Genomic DNA, 24823 nt, shown 5'->3' with positions numbered 1-24823 from the left:
GAACTGTCGTTGTTTTATTTGGCTCTGGCTCGTAATTGCTCATCGACTTCCTGAACACCACCTCCTAACAATGCATCAGTGCCCTACGCCACCTGCTACCCAGTTCATGAATTCAGGGTCGCCTGGATTTGGGAACATTCCCCTATCCTGTGGCGGTTGTCCTTGCGCTTGCTGTTGTTGGACAGGCACACCTTGATTCAGCTGTTGCTGCTGTTCTTGTTGCCGTCTTCTTTCTTCCTCCTGTCTTCTTTGCCTTTGTGTCCTGTAGTAAAGCAGGAAGGCCAAAGCCCCGCTCAGGGCCAAGATGATGAGTGATTCCAGAATGTCCGAATCAATCTCATCGCCATGATAGCCGTCTCCATAGAAGTCGTCGCCGGCGGTATGCGTGTCGTCGTAATCATCAGCTTCGTAATCGTCCCAGCCAGCGAGTTCGGCTTCGAGAAAGGCGTTCAGCCACTCCGAGAGTGTCCATTGTTTCTTGACGACTATAGCCATGTTAGCATCCAGACGTTGAAAAGATGCAAAGGATGATGACTTACCGGGATCTTCCTGGATGGACTTGATGTTGCCGTTTGTAAAGGTGTTCCACCAACTCCGGAACCTAAGCTTGTACAGCGCCAAAACGACAGGTAAATAGGCCTCACGTGGATTCGTCTCCAGAGCCAGATCATAGTGTCTCTTTGCGAGGTGAAAGTCTTGGTCAATGCCGATGCCATTCTCATGCATCCAACCCAGGTTCCACATGGCTTGTGCGCTTCTCATGGTCTCAGCTGCGGCTTGGTAACAAGCTGCAGCTTTTTCAGAATCAGGTTGTGTTCCGAGACCCATCAGGTAATAATCTCCCATCTTGACCATAGCATCGACGTTCTTCTGTTCGGCAGAGCGCGTCCAGTATACCAAAGCCAGGAATGCGTCGCTAGCTAGCGAGGCCTTTTGCTTCAAAAAGGGCACAAGCGAGTTGAATGTAAAACGAGGCTTGACTTGATCAAGGAGATAGGCCACGTTGGCCTGTGCGACCTCGAAGCCTTGCTCAGCTGCCATCATGTAGCTTACGAGTGCGGTCTCTAGGTCACCATTCGCATACGCCTCATTAGCTTCGGGGAAAGACGTAGAGACGAGCTCGGCTTTCTCTGCTACGATCTTGTAATAGGTGGCCGCCAAAGGACAGGACTTGGATCGAGCGATACCGTTGTGCGTCATCTCAGCTAAGTAGTAGAACGCCTCGAGGTGTCCATGCCTAGCGGCAAGTTCAAAGTATTTGGCGGCGACGCCGATGTCCCCCTGATCTAAGAAGAGCGCACCTAGCCGAACTTGTGCGACTGCCAAATCCTGGTCGGCAGCCGCGCCGAATAGCTCAGCAGCCTTTACAGCATCTTGAGGTACACCGAGGCCTTTCAGGTACATGATACCCATAGAGTATTGCGACAGCGCGTCGCCCAAGTCCAAGCCACGTCGGAACCATAACCTCGCAATCTCGAAGCTTTGCGGCATGCCTTCACCGCGCAGAAACATGCGACCAAGGTAGCCGGCGGCCTTCGCGGCCAGCTTCTCGACGGTAGGCGACACGTTTGCATTGGGCTTTCCGTTCTGCGGCCAGTACATGCGCGCAAGCTCCATGAAGCGCTTCTTGGCCGCTGGAAGGTCGCGCTTCAATGTTCGTGCGCCATCGTAGTTCAGCTTGGCAAGATTGAATGTGGCCCTGGCATCGCCCTTCCGGGCCTGGAGATCCATGTATTCGAAAACGTCGTCGAGGGAAGAAAAGGCATCAGACTGAGCGCTGGCGACTTTGGCATTGGGCCCAGAGCTGCTTGTACTTGCGCCTTCGCCATACACGCCACCCTGATCGTCAGCGATGTTGTATGACTCCCGCGGCATAGAGTGGCCGCCAGGTGGCCCAGACCGCATGTATGCAATAGCCTTCTCCGCTGCCGCTTTGTAGAAATGCACAGCCTCCTCGCAGTTACGCGGGGTAGAGATGCCTGCCGAGTGCCTGTACGCAACAGCCATCTCTGACCGCACGTCTCCGCCTTCTGCGCCCAGGGTATAGTATAGCATAGCCTTTGCCTGATCTTGCTTGACTGCTCCACCAATGCCGGTCGCGTACATGAAGCCAACCATGTGCTGTGCCGATGCATTGCCGTTCAGAATCGCGAGCTCGTGGTATCGTCGAAAGGCTTGGGAGTAGTTGCGCGGATGCGTGTAATTGCCGTAGAAGTTCATCTCGGCGAGGGTGAATATGGCGTCGGGATTCTTTTGAGCCGCTGCCTCTTCCAGCAGGGTGACGGCTTGTGATAGAGAATGCCCTAGCTGCTTTGGTTGTGGGTTTGTCGTCAACAGCTCCTGCTGTGGGGGGCCATTCATGAAGAGAAGGAAGAAGACCTCTTTCGCGTAGTACGCGCTGGTGCCCAAGATGCCAGACTTCTTATCAAAGTTCCACCATGGTGCGGCAGCCGGTTTGATCGTGTGTAGAAGCGTCGTGGCCTCATTGAAGGCCAGTACGCCCTGGTGTGGATTCGCGCCTCCTTCTGTGTTCCCCCATCTTGACTTCCAGGCCTCCTTGCTTTGGTCCGAAGAAACGCATAATAATAGTGAGAGAAGGACTGCGGGTCTACAAGTCAGTCAGAAGCTTCCTACGTTGCCTGCGCAGGTGCGTACCGAAGAGAAGCGGCACACGCCGCGGTAGCTGTGGCCTCATTGTGGGTATATGTCGAAATTCAAAGTGATGCGAAGAAAGAAACTCATGGCGTCATCTCGGGAGGGCGGAAGCAAAGGCGCGACTACGTGTAGGCAGTCGTGGTGAGGTTGTTTGGAGAGGCCAGCTTTCCACTATCACGGCCGGGGTGGCAGTTGCGCCCCCGATGCGTGGCTCCCGCAGCCAATGAGCGTTGACGTCACTCATGTCACAGGTTCACGCGCTGCAACGTCGCCTCGGGCTTTCCGCTTCGATCCGTAAACAACTTCCAGATGTCTATTTGCAACTGATATTCAGCGCGCTTGCTTCATACCGTCGTCGCTTGCTCCGCTGTCTTTGCGGACGAAAGCTCTCGGGCAAGGGCAACCGACCTCTTTCTGCATTTGTCATCGGCGGAAGCACTAACATCCTTGCACGCATCGTCATGATTTCTATCTTCAGACGCGTTTCTACGCGAAGTCTCTCTCGTTCATTATCGCTGGATAGCACTCTTCTTATCTTTTGACATTGTACTGGAAGTCGTATGTCATGACAGTTCTGAATACCTCGGCAGAACGCGAGCCCCTGCTCCAGCCTTCGTTATCGCCGCCCTTATCGAATAGGGAGGGCAAAGATGATGAAGAAGCCATTTCAACGTCGAGAGGCGCACTTATAGTTGGCTCCGTCGGCCTTTTGATATTTTTGCAAGGTATGTCTTCCAAAATCTCCGCGCTTCGTCATAACAAAATCCCGTCCTCGATCATGTACAATTCCATCTATGCATGAGAATGGTGGCAAATTAACAGAAGTCATGTTCTATCAAAATTCCACAAACTATGCGAAAAAAACTTGACCTAACCTTCACGACAGCTACAAACATCTCTATCCTTACAACGACCCAATCGTCTATCGCCGCTGATCTAGATGCCTTCGAAACTGCCAGCTGGTTTACTTCATCGTATCTCATCGCCATGTCTTCTCTCGCCCCTTTGATGGGACGGCTATGTCAAGTATTTAGTCCACGGTTATGCATGTTCTTCTCCACTATGTTGATAGCCATTGGATCGGCCATCACGTCCACATCTGTGTCTTTCGAACACTTTATCATCGGCCGCGTCGTGACTGGAGCTGGTGGCGGTGGCATTTTCATCGTTGCTAGCATCATGGCGATCCAGATGACCAGCCCTAAACGAAGAGGCTTGTATATGGGCCTTGCAAACACTGCAATGACAGTCGGTGTCTCACTTGGAGCGGTCATAGCGGGCGCGCTTGAGCCTAGAATTGGATGGGTAAGTGGACACTATCAGATGACGAGATCTAGTGAGTTCAACTGACACAACCATAGAAACCATTGTTTGGCATCCAGGCACCAATAAGCTTTGTGGCCGGATTGGGTCTCCTCTTTTCAATTCCAGCCAGCCATACTTCAAAGAACATCAAGTATGAAAATCTCTCGATCCGCGAAAAGCTAGCCCGCATCGACTACTCCGGAGCTTTGCTCTTGACCACCACCATTGTACTCTTCCTTCTTGGCTTATCTGGTCCAAAGGTTCTTCCAACGCCGATCATTTTATCGGCTCTTGCCCTTCCAGTATTCGTTCTAAACGAGGCCTACGTCGCTGGCGATCCCGTCATTCCAGTCTCCGTTCTACGATCTCGTGGAACCCTGTTGACCTGCCTTGCCACGACTGGCTTCATGATGGCCCGATGGAGTATCCTCTTCTATACGCCCGTATATGCGCTTGCCGTTCGTGGCTGGGCTCCGGCTGTCGCTGGATCAATCCTCATTCCCACCAACGCCGGCTTTGCAACCGGTGGTCTTCTTGCTGGCGTCTTTCATATCAAACGCACGGGCAGCTTCTACCTTCATACCGTCGTTGCGATGGCACTGTTTCCAATCACTATGGCTGTCCTGGCTCTCATTTCTACACCAACAAGTCCGTGGGGTCTATATGTTGCTATGGTGTTCCTCAACGGACTTGTTACTGGCGCGGCAACGAACTACGCACTTGTCCATCTGCTCCATCTTACACTCCCGGAGGTGCACCCGATCGTCATTTCTCTCCTTGCTACGTTTCGCGGCTTTTCAGGCTCTTTCGGTTCGGCTATTGGCGGTGGCTACTTCGTTCGCGTACTGCACAAATCTTTGGATGAAGGTTTTGCGCAGGCTGGGTTGAAGAATCGCGCGGAGCTCACCCGGAGACTACTAGGGAGTCCAGCACTTGTAGGTAAGCTGGAAGGCAAAGACAGAGTCGTTGCCGTCGGGGCATATGCGGATGCACTCAAGGCATTGTTCCTTTGTGCCGTAGGACTCTCCATCATCGTCGTGCTTGTGCAGGCCGGTACAGGTTGGAAAGAGCCGGAAAAGAGTGAGGGTCAAAGAGCGGAAGAGGAGGTGGAAGTCGAAGACGGGATGCCTGCAGGTGCTTGAGCTCAATGTTCAGTACAGCTATTTTTTGTCTTTTTCTGTTGTGCATAGCCAGGTCAACACTCATCATTCTATGGTGCAAGGACCGCCATTGAGCGCCAATAGTCTCTTTTCCATACTCACCTACCCATCACCTTTTACGTCTACTGGACTTCACGATGATCTCTCACCGTGAGATTTCCCGGCGCCCTGTCATTTCTTGCGCAGGTACCCGTCATGCATGCTAGCGTCATAATCGCGATTCTCTCACTGTTTCCATCGTCTTCCATTGTATCACTCGGCTCCTACCCGGTCTCGCTTCGTCTGTTTGTTGTCGTTGGTGCAGGGTCCACTGCCTCGCGCCTGCCTATATAAAATTTCCCACGCTCTCACCTCCACTCCTGCGACCCCACCTCACCAGCGACGACGTGCGGGACCAATTGTACGATCAAGAGACAGTCACCTCATTGTCGACCGCCTGCGACGTATACTCTGCTTATACAAGGTAAGTTCCTCTCACCTCTGGCGTATTCACACGTCGGTCTCCAGGCCCAGTCAGCCTGCTCCGCAAATTTGCAAGTGCGCACACTCAGTTTTGAACGCGTCGCGCGCAGACCGCGAGCTCCAAGCTGCTTCCAGCCTGGATTCTTTGGGCGCTCGACCGACGTCTGTCGCGCTTCACTGCACTGCTGCCGTCTCTGGAGTGCAAAAAGCTAACGAACTGTGTCTAGTTCACCTCTCTCACATCCTCCACAGTCCTCATCATGGCTCGTGGTCCGGCTAACCTGTATTCGACCATGGTATCCAACCCATACCCCAAGGCCAAGGAGCATGTTGCTCGTATCTCCGTTTGCGAGCTCTGCGACCGCGAGATCCTCACAAAGGATTGGAACGGACACAAGAACTCCAAGAAGCACCGGGAGGCCGAAGCCAAAGAGCGCGAAGAGTTAGAGAAGGCCAAGAACCCGGCTGGTACTTTCGGCGGTGACGCTACAAGCTTCGGTGGTGGCAACGAGTTCAGCGGCACCAACGAGTTTGCTGACGCCAACGAGTTCGGCTCTGGTGGTGACACCTTCGGCGGCGCTACGACTACTGCCAATGACGGCTGGGGCTCTGCGGGCGGTTTCTCTACTGCAAACACTACCAGCTACAACAACAACAACGGCGGCGGCGGTGGCGGCGATCGGGCCTGCTTTGGCTGTGGTCAGACTGGCCATCAAAAGCGTGACTGCCCCTCTGGTGGAGGCGGCGGTGGCGGCGACCGTGCCTGCTTCGGCTGTGGTATGACGGGTCACCAGAAGCGCGATTGTCCGCAGGGCTCTGGTGGTCAAGCCTGCTTCAACTGCGGCGAGACTGGGTAAGTCGAACTCTTGTCGATCATTTTGGAGTGTCAAGCTAACATTTAACAGACATCGCAAGACGGAGTGCACTCAGCCTCGCAAGCCCATGGCTGGTGGTCCTGGTCGCGCATGCCACAACTGCGGAGATGAGGGTCATATGTCGCGCGAGTGCGACAAGCCTCGTGTCATGAAGTGCCGTAACTGCGACGAGGAGGGTCATGCTTCTCGCGAGTGCCCCAAGCCTCGTGACTGGTCCCGCGTGAAGTGCCGCAACTGCAACAACTTCGGTCATGGCGAGAAGCGTTGCCCTGAGCCTCCTGCTGAGGCTGCCGGCGGTGACTGGGGCGATGCCGGTGGCTCGACCGCTGCGGCTGGCGGTTGGGGTGATACTCCGGTTGAGTCGAGCGGCAACTGGGCTGACGACACCACCGCAGCTGCCGATGCCAATACTTCTTCTGGCTGGTAGACCGAGTGAGCGAGCGTCTTTCCATTCGCCTGTTGGCACAATGAAATCTCAGCATTGCCCAACATACACGATTCTTGTAAGGACGACTGACGGATTCGGACCTCGATCGAGCCAATGGCTATCGGTAGGGAAGGCTACGAGTCTGATTTGAGCTCATGAACGATGGAGAAGTTCTGTTAGGGTAGTGGAGAGGCAGCTCACGGGTATGCACTTGCAGTTACGTTCCAAGCGAAGCGCGACCATGTACAGCAAGGTACTCTACATAGACCAAACAAACACTAACCCTTGTACGCATATTCACCTGCGCCCCATGCTAACACATAACGGTATGCTACGTGACACTTGCTGCTTTTAGCTCTGCTGTATCTGCGTTCTACTCTCGTCTACCGACCAAACTACCTTGCTCAGTACATCGCGTGCCAGCCATGGAGACGACTTTCAGTCACAGATGATGACCACCCATTTGTCTTTGTCAAATAAGTAACAAAGGCGGCGGCCACGGTCGAAGGATACATAGTGATTGCCACAGATGTTTGTCAGACTTCTCATTCGTGGGACAACATTTGAATGGATATAGATATTGCGTAGGTGAATTCCCAGCGGAGTGAAGGGTACGGCTGATAGGGATGACTGGGCTTGTCGTTCCTTATTAGTACCCTTGGCAAGATTACATGTCTCTGCCCAGGGCCATGAAAAGGGCTTGGACGTTTGATTTAATTTACAGAAAGTACATACTTGAGGGGTGCATGGTAGACCCTTCACTCAACTCTGACGGCTTCCAGATATCCCGGTCTTCTTCGTCCGAGCACGCCCAAAAAGAAGGCCGAAACCCTATTGCAGCTCGCAAACACTTCATTAGTTAGACTATTGGGAAGCAAAACGAGTGGAGCGACCTAGGAGAACATACACTACACGATGTCTGTTCTGCATCGTGACATAGCCAAGGTGGAGTCGGAACGACAGCCATAACATGTGAAGGAACTTAGCGGAAACCAACGATGACGAAGGCTGCCACTACGGGATGACATGGCTGCTGCGCATTATGAGGGTCCAGAGATAAGAGCGCGTCCCGAAGGTTTCCAAGATTCCAAGGTTCTCTCTGTATCAGCCCTGGATGATAAGCCCGGGGCGTGCGGCATCCGGTCCTTTTCCCAACCCGAGATCCAAGCCTCTTGGAATCTCCGGACCTCGTCGCCGTAAGCTTACGCGCATAGCCTCGTTCAGATGCCACCATGGTATTTGGAAACCAGAGCCTTCACAGTGGTCGTTTTGGAGGCGCAAACATGTGGCTGAAGCGACTTCTGCATCTCATGAAGCAGCGGTCAAAACTCTCCAGCCGATCAAGACTTCTAGAGCCCAACGGTGTCTAGTAGTAGGGCTGTAGCGCAACGTCTCCGCACCATAGCGCGTGGAAGGCTCGCTACGGGGTGCTTGCTCGGCGCTACGGAGTTGTCTCCAGCTTCCCCTCGTCGGAACCGTTGAAGTAAGCTTTAGCGGTGACTCGTCCACTGATGCGCTAGCCCTTGACATATTGCCCTACGATCCGATAGATCGAGGATATACCGTGTTGTGATTGATTGACGTTGAGTGAGAAGTCTTGCCACGGCGTAATACGCAAATTAGTTTGAACACTTGATCAGAGCTCGCTTCGTGAACCTATATCTCGTGAGACCACTCCCCATGTCTCAACGGACACCTTGGCAGCGTTGATGCAATCTTCTACCTTTGCGATATTATTTGCTTTTGCGCAGATCTCCATCGCTGGTGTGGCTGCGCAGCCAATGTCTCCGCTTTTCCTTGTTACTCGGGACGAAAGCCACAAACATGTCAACCTGGACGAGCTGCCACCGCATCGCGTTGCAGTGATTATCATATGCATCCTATTTGCATTTGTTCTCGCGTTGGCCCAGGGTAAGTGCATTCGAATTTTATGTTGACCGTTTCGTATCTAGAGGTCGTTCAATATGTTTGCTAACTGTTTGGTAGGATATCGAGCAGGCCGCATGGCTGGCCAGAAGTCCAAAACTCGGGTGTCGGATGTACTCGTATTCGCGCAAGGCTTCATCTGCTCGGCATTCCTGTTTGCCACAGCCATACAGATAGCTGGACTGGGTCTACAAACGGATGCTCAATGTCATGCTGCCATACGAGTCTGTATCGCCATGTATAGCGCGGACAAGATAGCACTGTAAGTGTTTACTCGTACGTGACGCTCACCCAAGGCCCGGATGCTGAACCACATACAGATATCTGTTCCTGCTGGAGCGCGTTCATATCGTACGAGCTCCCTTTGTGGATCGCACAAGGGATATGTTGTATGTCTTCGGAGGGATCTTCGTCACGGGTGGTTTCCTCGCGATCATGGGATGGCAGTTTGTCAACCCAATGGCTATCCTGAACCACCAGACAGGCGAATGCAGGATAGGCATCGAGCGACCGGCTACGATTGCGATCATTGTGCTGGACATCCTGATGAACACTGTTCTCACGGGAATCTTCGTCTGGCAGCTTCGACCAGCACTGGGCTCCTCGGCACCTAGGATATTCAGTTTCGCAAGCGACACTGCTGGTACATCAAGCGGCTCTTCAATGCAGAGAATCCGACTTTGGATGAAAGGGACACGACGGGCCGTCTCTTCCCGGAACAACTTGCGAGTTATGCTGGTTCGAAATGTTGTTGGCTCGGGCTTCATGTTGTTTGTCACTTTGTGCAACAATAGCCTGTTTCTCGCCTGGAGTTTCGCGAAGATGAGCCACGCTTGTCTGCTCATGTGCCTCGCTGATAGTAAGTTCACGATTCGCCCTTGTGGTCAACAAACGCTGATACATAGTCAAGTCTGTCTCGGTATGCTTGTCACCCAATGGCTCACGATGCGTTCGGCTGATCCGGAGACATCGCTACCGGCATCTCGAGCTTCTCTCGTAGACGAACGTACCGATTCCGAGGTTTCCTTTGTGAACGAGAAGCCTGTGCCTATCAGCCGCGTGCTAGATAAGGTGCGCTTCAATCTCCGTTGAAGGCGGCGATGCTGTCAAGAAGTTGTATTTTGCGACACGTGTCTTAGCAATCTCGACCTACAAAAGGACCCGAAGGATCCGTTTGCGTTGTACTTCATGGACTCCTCATCGCCCTTCCTCGGTCTTTTACATACCGACTTACACGCGATTGGCTGCGATCGCCTTCATCCTATACCGCTGTCTAGCACCTTCCTGCGTAACTGATACGACGCCTTCATCGATTAGCGAGTGCCGTCAAAAAGGAGTGCTTTGGGCGGCAATGAGTTTCGTACGCCACATTCCGTTTGGTGCGGCCAATGGCTGCGCGGCGTTGCATCGCTGCGGTTGTGCATATACCCCGATTGTCAGCGGAAGTGACCGCGAAGCGCCGTGGGAACGTTCATGGACCATCTTTGGAGTAGGTCGATTTGAAACGCGACCGTACCGCGAGCTCATGACGTCAGTCAGATAAATCAGGGTCTTACCCAATGAAGGCTAGCGTTAGGCTAGCGCAAATCTTGGAAAGAATTGCCCACCTGGGCAGGTATGCACAACCTCCGCACATGCATTGCGAGTACAGCCCTCCATACCACATGGTTCGACAGAAGCTTATCTTACACTGTGTCAGGAGTCATAACATTAACGGCCGAGTTTCAGTGCCTTCAGCTAGATCACCTTGTTCGTTTGAGGATACGACAACTGAAAGTATCAAATTCCACTACGACATCCCACTCTTTCCATTCTGACCTTGTTATCGTCTATATTCCGGGCGTCTCATACTACATGAAAGTGCTCTCCGCTTACTTCAGAGGTGGATCGAAGAACCACATTCCCTTCCGTTCCACCACTTTCTCGTCCCTCTCCACATGCTCGTGGTATCTCTCGCATACCTTTCCCCGCAAGCCGAGCAAGTATCGCCTTACATCTGAACTTCCGCCAAATGGCTCAACGACGTCCTCCTTCCCAACACTCTCCATCCTGAAGCCCTTCGCAAGGTTGACCTTCCACTCGGCCATGTCCTCCGTCTCACCGCAGTTCAGCATGATGTCTTGCATCATGGTCCTCAAAGCAGAGTCCCTCAGATGCTCCTCGATGTAGTTCATGATGTCGTAGGGCAGTGGCTGTGCGTCGCGCGAAAGCTTGTTGAAGAACACATCCACAATCTTGTTGCGCAGGAGCGGGATATCGAAGGTGTCGGCAGATATGTGGAGTTCGCATAAGAAGAGGTATCTCACATTGATGTCATTGCTGGAGTCTAGGCTGCCGCTGTAAAGCCAGTTGGCGAAGGCGTCGAATCGCTTTGGCGCAGAGCACGCGAGGTGGATCGCTGTGCGCTCCTCGTCGGAGGAGGCGGGAAGGATCTCATGGAAGTGTCGCGAGCGCGCTCTGAGTGCTTCGACATGTAGGTCATACTGCTGGATATTGCTGCCGGCGCCAACTTTGATCGTGACTGTGTCGTGCTTGTTGGTGATGATAGGCGCGGTCCACGGGTGTGCGCACCGTGCTAGTGGGCGGCTCATCGTACCAGTGTTGGAGTTGCTCTCGTTGACGGAAGTGGAGATGTTGTCGTTCTCGTTGACGGAAGTGGAGATGTTGTCGATAAAGTTCTCACGAGATGTCAAGACCGTTTACGTACAGGGCTCTTTCCAGCCAGCATACCCCACTAGCCGAAAAGTCGAAGCGAAGGTGAAGGTGAAGACGGGTTCGGGCTATCACAATTACTTCCGACAGCAGGCAACAAGACCGCTAGATAGCTACCTGGGTAAACAAGCTTTCAACTATGTCATGAGGAGATCAACGTAACAAGAGTCGAAATGTGTACTGATTTTTTGAATTGTCATCATCATGTTGTTGTCTCATGGGAGGCAAAGTTCAAGATCGCAAGGGAACCATAGATCAGATCAAAACGAACCCGATGGTTTCGAATAGAATTCATGAGGGTTTGGGTTGTATCTTTGCTATGTACGGGAGCTATCGCAACTAGTGCTTCCAAGATCTGAGCAGAGACGATGTGTGACGAGTAGGACCACGGTACGTAGATTGATTCTGGAAAAGGACACCTCTTTCAGATCTGTAGTAGCCACCTGAGGTTGGCTTACAATATATGCCGCAAACACCTCATATGACCTGAGCGACAAGCCGGCACTGTTCCGATCCTACACTTGTAGTCTAACTATCCAATGAATTAGCCACTGATACTGCCACTGAAAAGCCATGAAAGACAGAAACTTACAATTTTCCGTTTCCTCGAGAACCCTCTATCTCTTCGTGAGTATGATATGTTTTGCAGAAACTTGTGCGCCAATCCGTGCACCAAGTGTCGTTGGCGATATTTGACAAACCCGGCACCCATCCCTTCTTCCGACACGCCAGAATGACATCAAGTAAGAATTCCTTCGCGCAATTTTCAAACCCAGTCGGTTTCAAGCTTTCGAACGACAAGCACACGGCCGCTATATGTACTAAGAACTTTCTCATAGCGTCCTGCTCACATGTGTTGGTATACAGGCTTTCTGTGACACAGGTTGACATGGTATCGCTTTTTTCGGAGTAGAGGTACAGAGAATCGAAGAGAGCGTTCTTGAAGACTTGCGCCTGATGAAAGTCGGCGAATATGTAGGCATCAATAGCGTTCTTCCAAATTCGACTTGCTGCGGTTGATGCGTCACCGTTGGTGAAGTCCACAATTCCAGAGTTGAGCCAATAGTAGAAGACGTGGAAGGTTGAGGCGTCGACATCCCTGAGACGAAGATAGGTCGAGCCGCCTTCCCGGAACGATCCATTCAGCATGCGATCGAAATAGCTTGAGAAGTGACACAGTAGTCCCCGATAGATCTTGAACTTTTTCTTGGCGTCATCGGGTCCGACCGCGACGGTAATGATGGTGTCGTAGACGTGGCTGTGACTGTTAGTAAGGGTTTAAGGGTTTGCCTGTTTCGGACTCACGCAGGTGGTTTTGTGGGTGGGTGGGCACAAGGGATCGGCTCCAACATCCATGCATCGTCGTCGGTGGACGGTACTGGTGTCGCCATGTCGTGAGATGGAGTGGGGGACAAGGGACGTTGTTAAAGCACTGGTGACGCGATTGGCAATGGAGAGGAAATTCCAAGTGCCCGTGCAAGGACCAATTGTCTTGGCGGTCTATCGGCAAGTGAAAGTGAAAGTGAAAGCGGGTGCGGGTGCGGGTGCGAGAATGCGAAACCCAACCGACAATTTGACTTTAAGGACAAGATATACGCCTGATAGATGCCGGAGGAATTCAGTACTTAGATGCCGCCGTTTGGTAGCATTGGTAGATCTTGTCCGTTCTCTCGACTACCTTCTCTTTGAGCATACCAGCAACGTATCTCAACGTAACGTGCTAGACACTGTTGTCGCCCGTACGTAACAATTGACTGGAAACACGAGCAGAGCGAACAGCAAGACTAAACATCGAGCAACCATATTGACACACAATTGAACATAGACAAGGTTTTGAATCCGAGTCGACTTTGTATTACAAGAACGAGTTGGCCAGGTTCTCGAAGTATTTCCTAGCGCCGTCTAGGTCGACGTTGACAGTGGCCTTTGACCGTTCTTTCTCAGTGAGTGTCTTTCCCATAGAAACCTGAAGCGCTTCTATAGTGGACTCCTCATTTGGCTGGTTCACGATCTGAAGATTCATGCTGCCACTCTCAACCTCTTTGCCGCCAACCACAATGATGTGATTGTACTTCTTTGTTCTTGCCTCGGCGATCTTCTTCCCGAGCGAGCGGTCGCTTGTATCGACATCGATGGGCAGGTGTATAGTCGATAACGGTAAGGGCTTGGGTGACGATGCGGACATGGCTGGTGCGTCGGAGGGTGTGAGACCGGAAAGGACAGACTGAATTCGCGAGACATGTTCGAGGACTTTAGGGTCTGAATTCAACGATAGGACGATAGCTGGTCGAGGCGAAAGCCAGAACGGGTATTTGCCGGCGTAGTGTTCGATCAGTAGAGCCATGAAGCGTTCGATGGAACCGTAGATGGCACGATGTACGATGACTGGTCGGCGAAGGGCCGGATCCAGACCTGCGTCCATAGACGACTGCGGCCCTGCCTCTAATTCTTCTGGCGATGCTTGGTATTGCAGATCGAAGCGCTGTGGCAGCTGGAAGTCGAGCTGTATGGTTGCCGTCTGATGCTCCTTGCCATTCGAGTCTTTCAAGATGATGTCAATCTTCGGACCGTAAAAGGCTCCGTCGCCCTCATTGATTGCCCATTCGCTCCCGATGTTGTTCAACGCGGTAGTCAACTGCTCTTCGGCACGTTCCCACTCCTCAATGGTGCCGATGAAGCTGTCCTTGGGCCGAGTAGAGAGAAGCAGCTTGTAGGGTCCCAGTCCAAACGTGTTGTATACCATGCCCACGAATTTGAGCGTCTGCTCAATCTCCGCCAGGATCTGGTCTGGCCGACAGAAGATGTGCGCGTCGTCCTGGTGGAACCGCCTGACTCTGGTCAGTCCTGTCAAGGCGCCTGAGATCTCGTTCCGGTGCAGAGCGCTGAAGTCGGCGAGCCTGACTGGGAGATCTCTGTAACTCTTGATCTCGTCCCTGAACAGCAAACAGTGACCCGGGCAGTTCATTGGCTTCAGACCAAACTCCCCATCCTCTCCACCTTCTGCCTCAGGTATTTGCGCCGTTGTCCCTCTTCCCTGTACACTGAACATATCCTCTGCATAGTTCTCCCAGTGCCCAGACTTCTCCCATAGCGACTTCTTGTATATTATGGGCGTGATGACCTCTTGGAAGCCAAATTGCGGATATTGCGCACGCAGGAACGACTGCAACTTTTGGAAGACGTAGGCACCGTTGGGGAGAATGAGCGGTGAGCCGGGGCTATATGGAGATGTGATGAAGAGATTGTGTGTTTGCGCGAGGGCTCGATGGTCGAGAGGAGGTGTAGGCGGGGTGCCGGCTGTAGGGTTCAATTGCGCACTGGCGGGTGCTTCAGACGAGACAGTCACCGTGTGCTGCAACTGGTGGGGCGCAGAGCAAGAGCAGCTGCGCGCGAAAAGACGTCCATGTTGGCGCCACCTCGATGGTTCTAATTGCGCCCGTCTTGCAGTCCGTAGCGCGAGGGAGAGCTGGCGTAGTGACATCGGAAAGTCTTGACTCCTGCACCAACTTCGCGTGGTGTTCAGGATGCACTTTCTGGACTAGTCGTCTTGGCGCACGCGAGCTCGAACATGACGTCGACGCGTCTGTACGCCAACACCACTTAAACCCCAAACGCGGTCAGGTACTACAGGTACAGTGCTAGGGCCATCGCTCTGGAACTCCACTAACAACGAAAGTTCTTGATGTCTCTGCGACGCACTAAGACACAGTATGCGCCAGAAGCCTGATTGGCAGGCCCCACGTCACACGTAGGAAGTGGCAACCTGTTCTACCCAGCCTCCTACAACGACACAAAGGCAGTCAGTGAGACAGTTTGGGTCATCACTAGACACACCACTGCCTAAATCTATAACTTGCCCCTGCTCTGTATTGCATTCTTACCTTGACCCACCCAACCGTCAGCCCTACGTCACAGATCCTAGATACCATCAACTTGGAATATGAGCGCACGTTCACGGCGACTCGAACACAGCTTGGGAAGTAGCTGGGGCGACGCTGACTACGCATCCGGTGACGAAGGCTCCATTCACTCGGCCAGCGACGAAGCCAGCGAGTTGGAACTAGAGGACTCTGACAAAGAAACTGTACTAGAACCACGGACGACCGTGACACCCAGGCCTAAGCGCAAGCATCTCAGCAAGTCAACACCTACGGCGCAAACGCAGGATCGACCCATAAGGAAGCCAGCAAGTCGGACCAAAGCCAGCCAGTCGCAAAAGATAGGACCCGATAGAACACCGAAACAAGACGCATCCGAGCCGAGCTTCATCATGCCTTCCATGAGTAACTCGCCAAGTGGTTACAGCGGCTCGCCAGGTCCAAAATCTCAGCCGCGGAACCGAGTAAGAAATACCCAGAACCGCCCATCAGACTCGCCCCTTGCACCAGGCAGCTCTTTCACGAAAGGGTCCGTCAGCGGGTATCCGCAAGCGCCACAACAGAACCAGGAAGAAGTCAGCCCATGGCACTACGTGAATCTCTTTTGGGATAACGTCGCCGCACCACTCCTCGCCCACTTCCTCGACATCTTCTCCTACGCGATGCGACACTTTATCAAGCCGTTCTTAGGGGTCGCCCTCGGTGTTGGTATCCTAGTCTTCGGCATCCAGCTGGCATCCGGGATACTACGATCCACAGTATCGAACGCTGTAATGGGGCCTGTTTGCGCGATACCAGGCTTTTCCTACCTCATCCCCGCATGCGCTACGCTAGACGCGTCAGAACCTCAGGCCGACTTTGAGGAACTCATCAATGTTCAAAGTCGATTCGAGGATATCCTGGACGCATCGAAAGATACTTCTGCTCTGCCCGCCACGATCAAGAACTCCGAGCTTGCTATTCGCGACTTGCGTATTCTTGTCAAGCACTCTCGTCTTCCGAGCCGCAAGACCTTGGATAATGAATTCGAGTACTTTGTACAAACAGCTAACGAGGCTTCCGTTGATCTGTCTCGTTACAACAGTCGCATAGGGGCAGCTATGGACCGTGTAATTGCGACAAACACCTGGACCATGAACGTGTTGTCTGGTATCTCGGAGAAAGAGGCTTCCATTGGCGCCGTTGGCCGAGTTATCAACCAGGTCACGGGTGCGTTCGTCGCGCCACCGCCAACGCTCCAACAACGCATCTTCGACCAGTACGTCTCACACGTCAGCAAGAACAAAGACGAGATTACGCGTCTTATCGAAACAGCTCAAGCTCTGCTTCTTGTTCTGCACAACCTTGATGAGCGACTAGGCACCATCTACGAAATTGCAACAGGCGATGACCAGACGATAACAGGCAGACAAGAGGAGCTTCTTTCAAGCCTTTGGACGAAGCTCGGCGGTAACCGCGGGGATGTAAAAGCCAACACCAAGTCACTTACTCTACTTGCCAACATCGGAGCCTATCGCAAGAGAGCGGTCAATCATGTATCTGGCACACTTCTGAAGCTGCAAGAGATCCAGGCCGAGTTGGAGAATTTGCGTGAGGGAGTTGCGGCGCCAGAGATGTTGGGGTACAGAAGTGATCTACCTTTGGAGTACCATATCGATGCTATCGGGAAGGGTGTGGATAGGCTGCAGGTCAGTCGTGGAGAGCACATGAGGGTTGAGGGGGACACGTATAAGAGGCTTATGCGTGGCGGCGAAGAAGGCAAGGGTAGAAGGGAGCTGCCTGGACCGACAGTCACCGTGAGGGCGAAGTAGTGAGATCGTCTCGACACCGGCAGATTTGGAGAAACTTGGATCAGTACTTGGATATTTTTTGACGGCGTTCACAAGATTGTCTTTACTTTCCTTTTGGGTTCATTCTTCTACTACTTGGTACATCCCTAGATACCCATCTCATCCATAACTCACGACCGCAATGAACCATTATTTTTACAAAGTTCAATACATCTGCACCTCAACCAAACATCTCCTTACACCTCCATCACTCCCGTCGCCCAATCCTTCAAATTCCATCTCGTACGCTACACATCCCCTCTGCGCACAGGCTTCCCTAAAGCCATCCACGCTACCTCCAACACCAAAGTACACTCTCTTCGCCGCTACCATCGTCTTGCCCGTCTTCACCCGTCCCATCAGCGCGACAATCGCATCCGTAAACGCCGTTAGCGAAGCCGGCGAGTAGATAGTCTCTGAACCCAGGATGAACGTATTCAGATCCGGAGACGACGGAACCATCTCCAGAAGCTTCTCAACCGGCGTCCAAGACCCCGAGATAAACGTCATCGTGATCCCAGTTTCACCCATCGCCTTCTTGAAAGCTGCTAGGATCTCAGGAGTAAGATATAACTCGCTACTCTCTTCCGATTCCAAGAGCGGATTCCCCGCCTCAGGGAACAGCGCTGCATTCTCCTCAGCACTTAGCGTACCCACCCATGTTAGAAGTAGATTAGGTAGAGTAACAAGCCGTAGGACGTCGGCGTTGTAATCCGTGAGGGTGAAGTAGATCCCAAGTTGATTCTTGACCGCGTATTGGAATAGGAGAAGCGAAGGCAGCGCAGACCCGCAACCCATCTCAATAACATGACCGACGCGCATGAGGTCATCGAGATCTTTCCGCGGTCCACGATCGAGCAGGTAGCGGACGAGATCGAGACTGCATTCCCAGGTCTTGTAGCCGCCTTCGTAGACGTTTTGGCGGAGGTCGGAGTCCTTTTGGTGAGTGTCAGTTTTGTGGATGGAAGGAGGGGATAGGGAGGCATTACATCCAGACCTGTCAGAGGTGTTTGGGAAGATCCATCGTCTTCAGCCATGAGTTGAAGGCGCACATCGAAGAGTTCGCGGCGGGGCAGACGGGTTGTGAAACCTTTGGGGCTGGTTATGTTGATAGTTGAGTAGGAGAGTTTGTCTGGGAGGCTGGCTAGCTGAAATCATTGTCAGTATCGCTCACAGGCATGTCGTCATCGTCTCTATGAGAGAGAAATTGTCAGAGAGGGTAGCGAGTTGCGACATTGTCCCATGTCTGTCTGTAAAAAATTCAGAAGCGCTTACCTACCAGCTCATCGAGATCATGTGTTTTGGCCGCAATAGGTGGTGGAACACTGCTATCTGTCGTTGTTTGCTGTTGCCCTTGCTCTTGCACATCATTGGGGTCTTCTTCTATGTCGTCGCCTGAAAAGCCGAAGCTGAATGCCATGATGGAATGCTGAACTGAGGTTGGATCGGGTTAGGCTGATATGCAAGATGTTAGTTTGGTGGTTGGTGGGGCTTCTTTCATGTGAAAGATAATTTTGGGTCTTATCGATAAGCGCATGGTGTGTGCACAGGTGAATGTCTACTACATGGATGCGCTTTGATCTTAGTTTGTCGCAAGTCTTAGGTGGATTAATCATCACTTTGATTTGAGGATAGCGAAGAAATGCACTTTACTTCTGACCGGAGAGTCTCCCCACGCGACTTATGCGGAAAGTCAAAGGGTGTCTTGCTGCTTCCTAGCAATATGACGCGTATACGCCTGGTACGCATGTTCCAGTATCCCAGCCCATTCTCATCCCGTGTATACCGTGTTGAACGCATGCGTTCTTACTCTTTCTTCACCTCAACACCATTACTGCTCTCTTCTTTCTCCGCCTGTCGCTCCTCGGCCAGCGTTCGCTCCATCTGCCTAGCGCACGCCTCCATCGTGTCCTTGTCCAACTCCCATCCCGTTGTGTCGATCCCCTTCGCCTTGGCGTCGGCGATGATCTGCTGTCGCTCCACAATCTTCTCGCGCATGAGCTTGATGGCACCCCCGAGCACAACTGCCTCGCTGCGGCCTTGTCCCTCCAAGCCGGGTACTATTGAGGCAAGTCGGTCGAAGCCTTCTCTAATCGCTTCGCGTCGCTTCTGCTCAGAACGGATGTGGTTCTCTTTCTTTTGGGCTTCGGTAAGGCGGGGCCGGTCGGCGGCGTTCGTGGGACTTTGCGACTCCGGCATGATGGCGTGGAGGCGGTGGTACGAGTGTATCGTCTGACGCGAATGGCCAGTGTGTTCGGGTAGGTAGAGTAGATTTCAGCTGGCACGAACCGGTTCGCTGGATGTGGCTACTTGGGATATATTCTTGCGTTATGCTGTATGTTCGGTCAAGGAGACCAAGGCGACGTTCTGAGGCACAGGCTGTGGTACGCGACTGCTATAGTGTTGTAGGGGACAGCAGGCGCTCACCTGGGCATAGTTCCTGCCCTTCATGTGAATGGGCCGACGGGTGCCGAGCTTGGAGGCATACACCACTCAACGCGGGCTATACCAGCAAGCCGGTGCTACAATGTGCGATGGGCATCCGTGTGTGTGGTAGGAGGTGCGATGGTAGAGGCGCGCTATCGATACGCGTGGGTGAAGCGGAAGCTCTCCATAGCTAGCACGTGCTTGGTACCATGGCGACAAGATGCGCAATGTGCAGATGAGGGTATCGCTACTAGTAAAACGGCTGTTTGTTTAGCAGCGACGCTGACATGGCGCTATCAAGCAAGAAACGTGCGGCTAATTAAAACGTTGTTTCAAGGTGGCCGGACCCCGTCAGCGCGATATGAGGCTCCTGGCTCCCTGCACCCAACAGCGTGTGACGCACTCCGGTGGATCTTCCGCGCCACCAGGAACCACGTCGGCCACGACGCGACGCCCAGAGATACCGCCGGCAGTAGCAACCCTCGGTCGAGAGTGAACACGATCGCTCAGGGCCAGTGACAGAGTCGCCACGCTGTAGGAGAAATTGCAAGAGAAGGCACGACCCCGCTAGGACATCCCACTGGGCAGCTGCAGCCCGGGAGCACGCACTACACCACCACCGCCGTGACATGCGCCCAACCGCGGCCGCACTCCTCCACCCACGCCATTGAATCCTCCCACGCACTCCACCATGGACGGCACCCGGGGGAGCAATCGCCGCATCAACAGCCTCCAGGCCCAGGACCGCCTGCGACGACGCAGTTCAGCCAACGCCCAGGGGAAGCGCCCCGTCACGGCCCAAGATGCCTATCTCTATGCCCTCCGCGCGGCGTACCTCGCATACCTCCTCCAGCCCCGGCAGAAGCGGGTGCAACATGTCCCCGCCGCGCCCAAACATGTCCAGCGATCGTCGACCTCGATAAACGACCTCATGAAGGACTTCTCCCTCATACGAGACTCCAAGAGCACGCGCTTCCCCCGCGACTTCATGGCTGCACTGGACAAACGGATCACAAAGGTGTTGATGGGACAGGAGCGCATGCCTGAGTTCCAGGATGCCACGGTCAAGCGAACGTTCGCCGTCTTCCTGAATGCATTCAAGGACCCGTCGTTCAGGAAGAACATGGACAAAGATAGGAGAGTCGAGGACCTTCTCCTGATTTTCTACTCCAACGCCACAAAGGAACTGCAAAAGGGGAAGGCGCCCGGAGATGACAGCTGGAAGCTCATGGTAGACCGGCACGTCGCTCTCTTCCTGCGTCTTGTCAGCTCTTGCCTCAAAGACCACGACTGGCAAAAGGATAGACCCGAACTTGCGCATCGGTTGGCCACGATGGAGAAGAAGTTACTCGTACACGACCAAGATTTGGCGGCGGAGAACCAGCGCAATGGCGGTCAGGGTGGCACAACAGTCGAAGTCGAGGTTCCGCGAAGTTATGAAGTCAAGGACATGCCCCTCGTCTTGGTAGTGTCACGCATCTTCGCTGTAGGGTACTCCGATGTACAAGCCGATATCAACCGATACAAGTCCGTTTGGACGGAGAAGGCTGCGCTGCAGGATCTCAAGACATATCAGGCGCACCTCAGTCTCATGACCAAGAAGACGCTGAACAGTGACGACTTCGATACCGAGGAGGCGTACGAGGCATGGAAGAACCAAGAGGTGCCAGACCTCTCGCAGATGATACTGGCAATCATCCAGTCCAACCCCGAGCTCGCAAAGAGTTCACCCGGATCTGTGCCACACTTCAAGCCCAATGCTTCTTTGGACCCCGGCTACTCGGACGGTTCGAGGCAGGGTTCTATGTCGTCTGAGAACGGCTCCTCATATGTCATTGACCAGTCTGTGGATATGAATGGGCTCAGCCTCAACGACGACCCAAATGATAGCTCATCCTATACCTTCATACCTTCAGATCCACGTGCCACTTATCGTGCGATACTGAATGAAGCACTGACGTATGACCTGGCGGACAACGATCTCGAACCGTCCGAAGCTACCAACGAGAATCCGTCTGTGAAGCTACTGTCGAAACAATCGGCTGAGCTTTTGAATGAGATAGCCCTCCGATGGAGGATACCACAATTTTCCCGTCTCGTCTTGTTCCTAGACGTCATACGCGACAAGTACATTAACCAAGACATCAGTCTGGATACCCTCGATGCTGCCTTCAACTATGTCAAGGAACCACCGCCAGCTGACAAGAAGTCCAATCGGATGAGCCATATTCCAGTACAAGTATCGTTGTTTGACCGAACGAAATGGACAATCCAGGACTACACTCTCAACCAACAGATTCTGTCAACGTTGCACGACTGCCTGTTAAGAGAGTTGTACGAGCTGATGATGCATGTATACGACACCAAACCGCCCGCACTTGGACCGGTAATGTACATCCTTGAGACCCACATCTACGACGACCCAACTTTCCCCGGCACCGAAGAAGATATGGATCAGTTCACTGAACAATTACGTCACGGACTGAGGGACAAGGCTGGTGACGTGTATCGAGAGCTTCTAGCGAAGCACATCCCGGACACCAAAGAAGAGTGGGAGTTCTACCATGTCATTGAGTTGGGTCGTGCTGTGGTCAAGCTATGCGAGCGGATACAGAAGCGCTACCGCAAAAACCCAGAGGTTATGGGTGCTAGTCCCATGAATTGCCTCGTTGAGAAGATGTTTCCCTCTTACGCCGCAGATGCGCGGGACCTTGTCGCTCGGATCATGGACGTTGCTCAAAGCAAAGGAGAGGATGTACCCGTACAGGATGGCTTCGACTTGTACAAAGAGCTTGTTGAGATACGCCGCATACACAGCGATGCTCTACCAGGCAAAAACTTTGCTTTTAGCATCGAAGATCAGCTACAGGACTTTGTGTGGAGATGGATTCAGATGACGGATCAAAACCTTATTGGGTGGGTTGACAACGCTTTCAAGGCAGACCAATTCCAGATCGAGTCGCAGAACCCCATTCCTTCAGACGAGGAGCGCCACAGTGTCTCGGTCGTGGATGTCTTCCGGTCCTTCAATCAGAGTATCGAGCAGATTGTCTCACTAAACTGGGATAACGATGTCCAATACGCCAAATTCATGACTGCTGTGTCGAAATCGATCGGTGTCGCACTTGCAAGATACTGCGAACTTGTTGAGCAGAAGTTCGCCAAGGAGATGGATCGCTTGACTCCTGAGCAGGAGGCCGCCGCTCATCAGACCAAATCAGAGAAGTGGTTGTCGACGGTCAAGGACTTCTACAGCCAGAAAGAGAAGGTCGAGCCCTTTCAATTCTACCCAGAGGTAAGTATTCGACTCAATGACATGTCCAATGCTTACGAATACAGTCGCTCGTCAAACTCAACAACATTGAGTATGCAATGCAGCAACTAGATAAGCTCGAGCGCGAGATTGGCGTCGATGCGTGCGCCGAAGTCATCCAAAAGCATTCCCCACCCCCGACGCAACGCCTTCGAAACAACAACTTCGTCTTCACCATCAAAATCATCGAGGCTGAAGACCTGAAAGCTTGCGACATGAATGGTCTAAGTGACCCATACGTCGTGCTTGGTGATGAGTATCAAAAGCGTCTGGCAAAGACTCGGGTCATCTACCGCAACCTCAATCCTCGTTGGGACGAGACAATTGACATCACGACTAATGGCCCGCTGAACGTCGTTGCAACAATCTGGGACTGGGACGCTATGGGCGACCATGACTGCGTCGGCCGGACGTCTCTCAAGCTCGATCCATCACACTTCCGGGACTATATGCCCCGAGAATACTGGCTTGACTTGGATACGCAGGGTCGTCTGTTGCTGCGTGTGAGCATGGAAGGCGAGCGAGACGATATCCAGTTCTACTTCGGCAAGTCATTCAGAACACTTAAGAGGACTGAGCGTGACATGACACGGAAGATCACGGACAAGGTAGGCAAATTGCCATTACAATGCACAATTTGCGCTAACAATGGCAGCTTTCATCGTTCATCGGCTACAAGCTTTCGCGTCGCTCACTTGATGCCTTGCTCAATAAGGGCGTAGCATCGAAGGTCACCAACTACTTGGGAAACTTCCGACAAGCCAGGCCCATGTCTGTCATTCAAGGCCCTACACAGCAGGATGTCACACAAGCTCTGGGTCCTCTGTTCGTTTACTTTGACGAAAACTTCGCGATCATGAAACAGACGCTGACAGACGCTGCAATGATCATGGTTATGACAAGACTCTGGAAGGAGGCACTCGCGACCATAGAGTCGCTACTCGTACCTCCGCTATCCGACAAGCTCTCACAACAGCGCCCGCTGACACAACAAGAGCTTGACATTGTGTTCAAGTGGCTGAAGATGCTTTTCGACTTCTTCCACGCTGTAGATGAGGATGGGAATGTTGAGGGTGTACCCATGGACGTGCTCAAGTCACCCAAGTACCATGAGCTTCAGAACCTCAACTTCTTCTACTTCGAAGCTACCGAAGATTTGATCCGTACGTCTGAGTCAATGGCTGCGGCTAGCGCAAGACGACAGCAAGAACAATCCCAACGCCTAAACCGCATGTCGGCGCCGCCTGCTATGGGCCATCAGTTTGGTGGTGCCGCCGGACTTGTCGGTATGCCGACTAGGAAACACAAGACCATCATGTTGTCACGCAATCTAGGCACAATGAAGAAAGCCAAGGAAGAAAAGAGAAAGGAAGCACAGGCGGAGCCTAATGATGACATGATCTTGAGGATACTGAGAATGAGGCCCGAGGCAGAGCGTTACCTAAAGGACAGGAGCAGACAGAAGGTACCCATCGCCATTCCTTTTCCATCTTCACCCTTACTGACGAACAGCAGGAACGTCTTGCTGCTGCGCAGGCGGCAGAAATGATCGTACGACAGAGTCTCAACTCTGGGGGTGGTCGCATGACGGGCGGCATGGGCGGCCCACGTCGATAAGACAAAACCACTCTTCTTGTCACATGTCACTGTTTTGGCGTTCGTTTGCTTTCCGATACCTCTGCATTATCGTGTGTCGTTTGGGCGTTGAGTATACTTAGCTAATGTATTATCGGTGGCATCCGCTTCATGGTATGTGGGATGGACAGCGAGGCGTCTGTATGGGGGCTTTCGCAGATACGAGTTGATACGAAGTAGGATAGCTAGCTAGATGATATCCATGGTGTTCAATGTAGG

The 24823-nt window shown here is 52.9% G+C and overlaps 11 protein-coding genes across 11 annotated transcripts; 5 read left to right on the top strand and 6 right to left on the bottom strand.

The window, feature by feature from the left end:
- Positions 1 to 75: 75 nt before the first annotated feature.
- On the bottom strand, positions 76 to 2695 carry J4E85_008800 (uncharacterized protein; the record flags this gene model as incomplete). Its single annotated transcript, XM_051473024.1, has 3 exons — positions 76 to 485; positions 540 to 2600; positions 2656 to 2695. 3 exons carry the CDS (start codon positions 2693 to 2695, stop codon positions 76 to 78), a joined length of 2511 nt encoding a protein of 836 aa, XP_051323244.1.
- An 812-nt stretch (positions 2696 to 3507) lies between these two features.
- On the top strand, positions 3508 to 5102 carry J4E85_008799 (uncharacterized protein; the record flags this gene model as incomplete). The annotated part of the gene is made up of 2 exons (XM_051473023.1): positions 3508 to 3960; positions 4017 to 5102. 2 exons carry the CDS (start codon positions 3508 to 3510, stop codon positions 5100 to 5102), a joined length of 1539 nt encoding a protein of 512 aa, XP_051323243.1.
- Positions 5103 to 5842: 740 nt separating this feature from the next.
- Positions 5843 to 6884, top strand: J4E85_008798 (uncharacterized protein; the record flags this gene model as incomplete). Its single annotated transcript, XM_051473022.1, has 2 exons — positions 5843 to 6435; positions 6488 to 6884. 2 exons carry the CDS (start codon positions 5843 to 5845, stop codon positions 6882 to 6884), a joined length of 990 nt encoding a protein of 329 aa, XP_051323242.1.
- A 2162-nt stretch (positions 6885 to 9046) lies between these two features.
- On the top strand, positions 9047 to 9902 carry J4E85_008797 (uncharacterized protein; the record flags this gene model as incomplete). The annotated part of the gene is made up of 2 exons (XM_051473021.1): positions 9047 to 9072; positions 9131 to 9902. The coding sequence occupies 2 exons, from the start codon at positions 9047 to 9049 to the stop codon at positions 9900 to 9902; spliced, it is 798 nt and encodes a 265-aa protein (XP_051323241.1).
- Positions 9903 to 10681: 779 nt separating this feature from the next.
- On the bottom strand, positions 10682 to 11538 carry J4E85_008796 (uncharacterized protein; the record flags this gene model as incomplete). Its single annotated transcript, XM_051473020.1, has 2 exons — positions 10682 to 11488; positions 11518 to 11538. 2 exons carry the CDS (start codon positions 11536 to 11538, stop codon positions 10682 to 10684), a joined length of 828 nt encoding a protein of 275 aa, XP_051323240.1.
- A 499-nt stretch (positions 11539 to 12037) lies between these two features.
- Positions 12038 to 12913, bottom strand: J4E85_008795 (uncharacterized protein; the record flags this gene model as incomplete). The annotated part of the gene is made up of 4 exons (XM_051473019.1): positions 12038 to 12054; positions 12115 to 12139; positions 12402 to 12780; positions 12828 to 12913. The coding sequence occupies 4 exons, from the start codon at positions 12911 to 12913 to the stop codon at positions 12038 to 12040; spliced, it is 507 nt and encodes a 168-aa protein (XP_051323239.1).
- Positions 12914 to 13377: 464 nt separating this feature from the next.
- On the bottom strand, positions 13378 to 15003 carry J4E85_008794 (uncharacterized protein; the record flags this gene model as incomplete). The annotated part of the gene is made up of 1 exon (XM_051473018.1): positions 13378 to 15003. One exon carries the CDS (start codon positions 15001 to 15003, stop codon positions 13378 to 13380), a length of 1626 nt encoding a protein of 541 aa, XP_051323238.1.
- A 459-nt stretch (positions 15004 to 15462) lies between these two features.
- Positions 15463 to 17211, top strand: J4E85_008793 (uncharacterized protein; the record flags this gene model as incomplete). Its single annotated transcript, XM_051473017.1, has 1 exon — positions 15463 to 17211. The coding sequence occupies one exon, from the start codon at positions 15463 to 15465 to the stop codon at positions 17209 to 17211; it is 1749 nt and encodes a 582-aa protein (XP_051323237.1).
- A 183-nt stretch (positions 17212 to 17394) lies between these two features.
- On the bottom strand, positions 17395 to 18649 carry J4E85_008792 (uncharacterized protein; the record flags this gene model as incomplete). The annotated part of the gene is made up of 3 exons (XM_051473016.1): positions 17395 to 18165; positions 18219 to 18377; positions 18509 to 18649. The coding sequence occupies 3 exons, from the start codon at positions 18647 to 18649 to the stop codon at positions 17395 to 17397; spliced, it is 1071 nt and encodes a 356-aa protein (XP_051323236.1).
- A 273-nt stretch (positions 18650 to 18922) lies between these two features.
- J4E85_008791 (uncharacterized protein) lies at positions 18923 to 19428 on the bottom strand (the record flags this gene model as incomplete). The annotated part of the gene is made up of 2 exons (XM_051473015.1): positions 18923 to 18944; positions 19040 to 19428. The coding sequence occupies 2 exons, from the start codon at positions 19426 to 19428 to the stop codon at positions 18923 to 18925; spliced, it is 411 nt and encodes a 136-aa protein (XP_051323235.1).
- Positions 19429 to 20347: 919 nt separating this feature from the next.
- On the top strand, positions 20348 to 24586 carry J4E85_008790 (uncharacterized protein; the record flags this gene model as incomplete). The annotated part of the gene is made up of 4 exons (XM_051473014.1): positions 20348 to 22951; positions 22996 to 23577; positions 23625 to 24434; positions 24485 to 24586. The coding sequence occupies 4 exons, from the start codon at positions 20348 to 20350 to the stop codon at positions 24584 to 24586; spliced, it is 4098 nt and encodes a 1365-aa protein (XP_051323234.1).
- Between the last annotated feature and the right edge of the window lie 237 nt (positions 24587 to 24823).

The sequence above is a fragment of the Alternaria conjuncta genome (assembly GCF_024043145.1).
Source record: "Alternaria conjuncta strain BMP 0040 chromosome Unknown scaffold_14, whole genome shotgun sequence".
Lineage (NCBI taxonomy): Eukaryota > Fungi > Ascomycota > Dothideomycetes > Pleosporales > Pleosporaceae > Alternaria > Alternaria conjuncta.
Note: the sequence above shows the minus strand (reverse complement) of the source record. Positions and strands in the feature narration are given on the sequence as shown.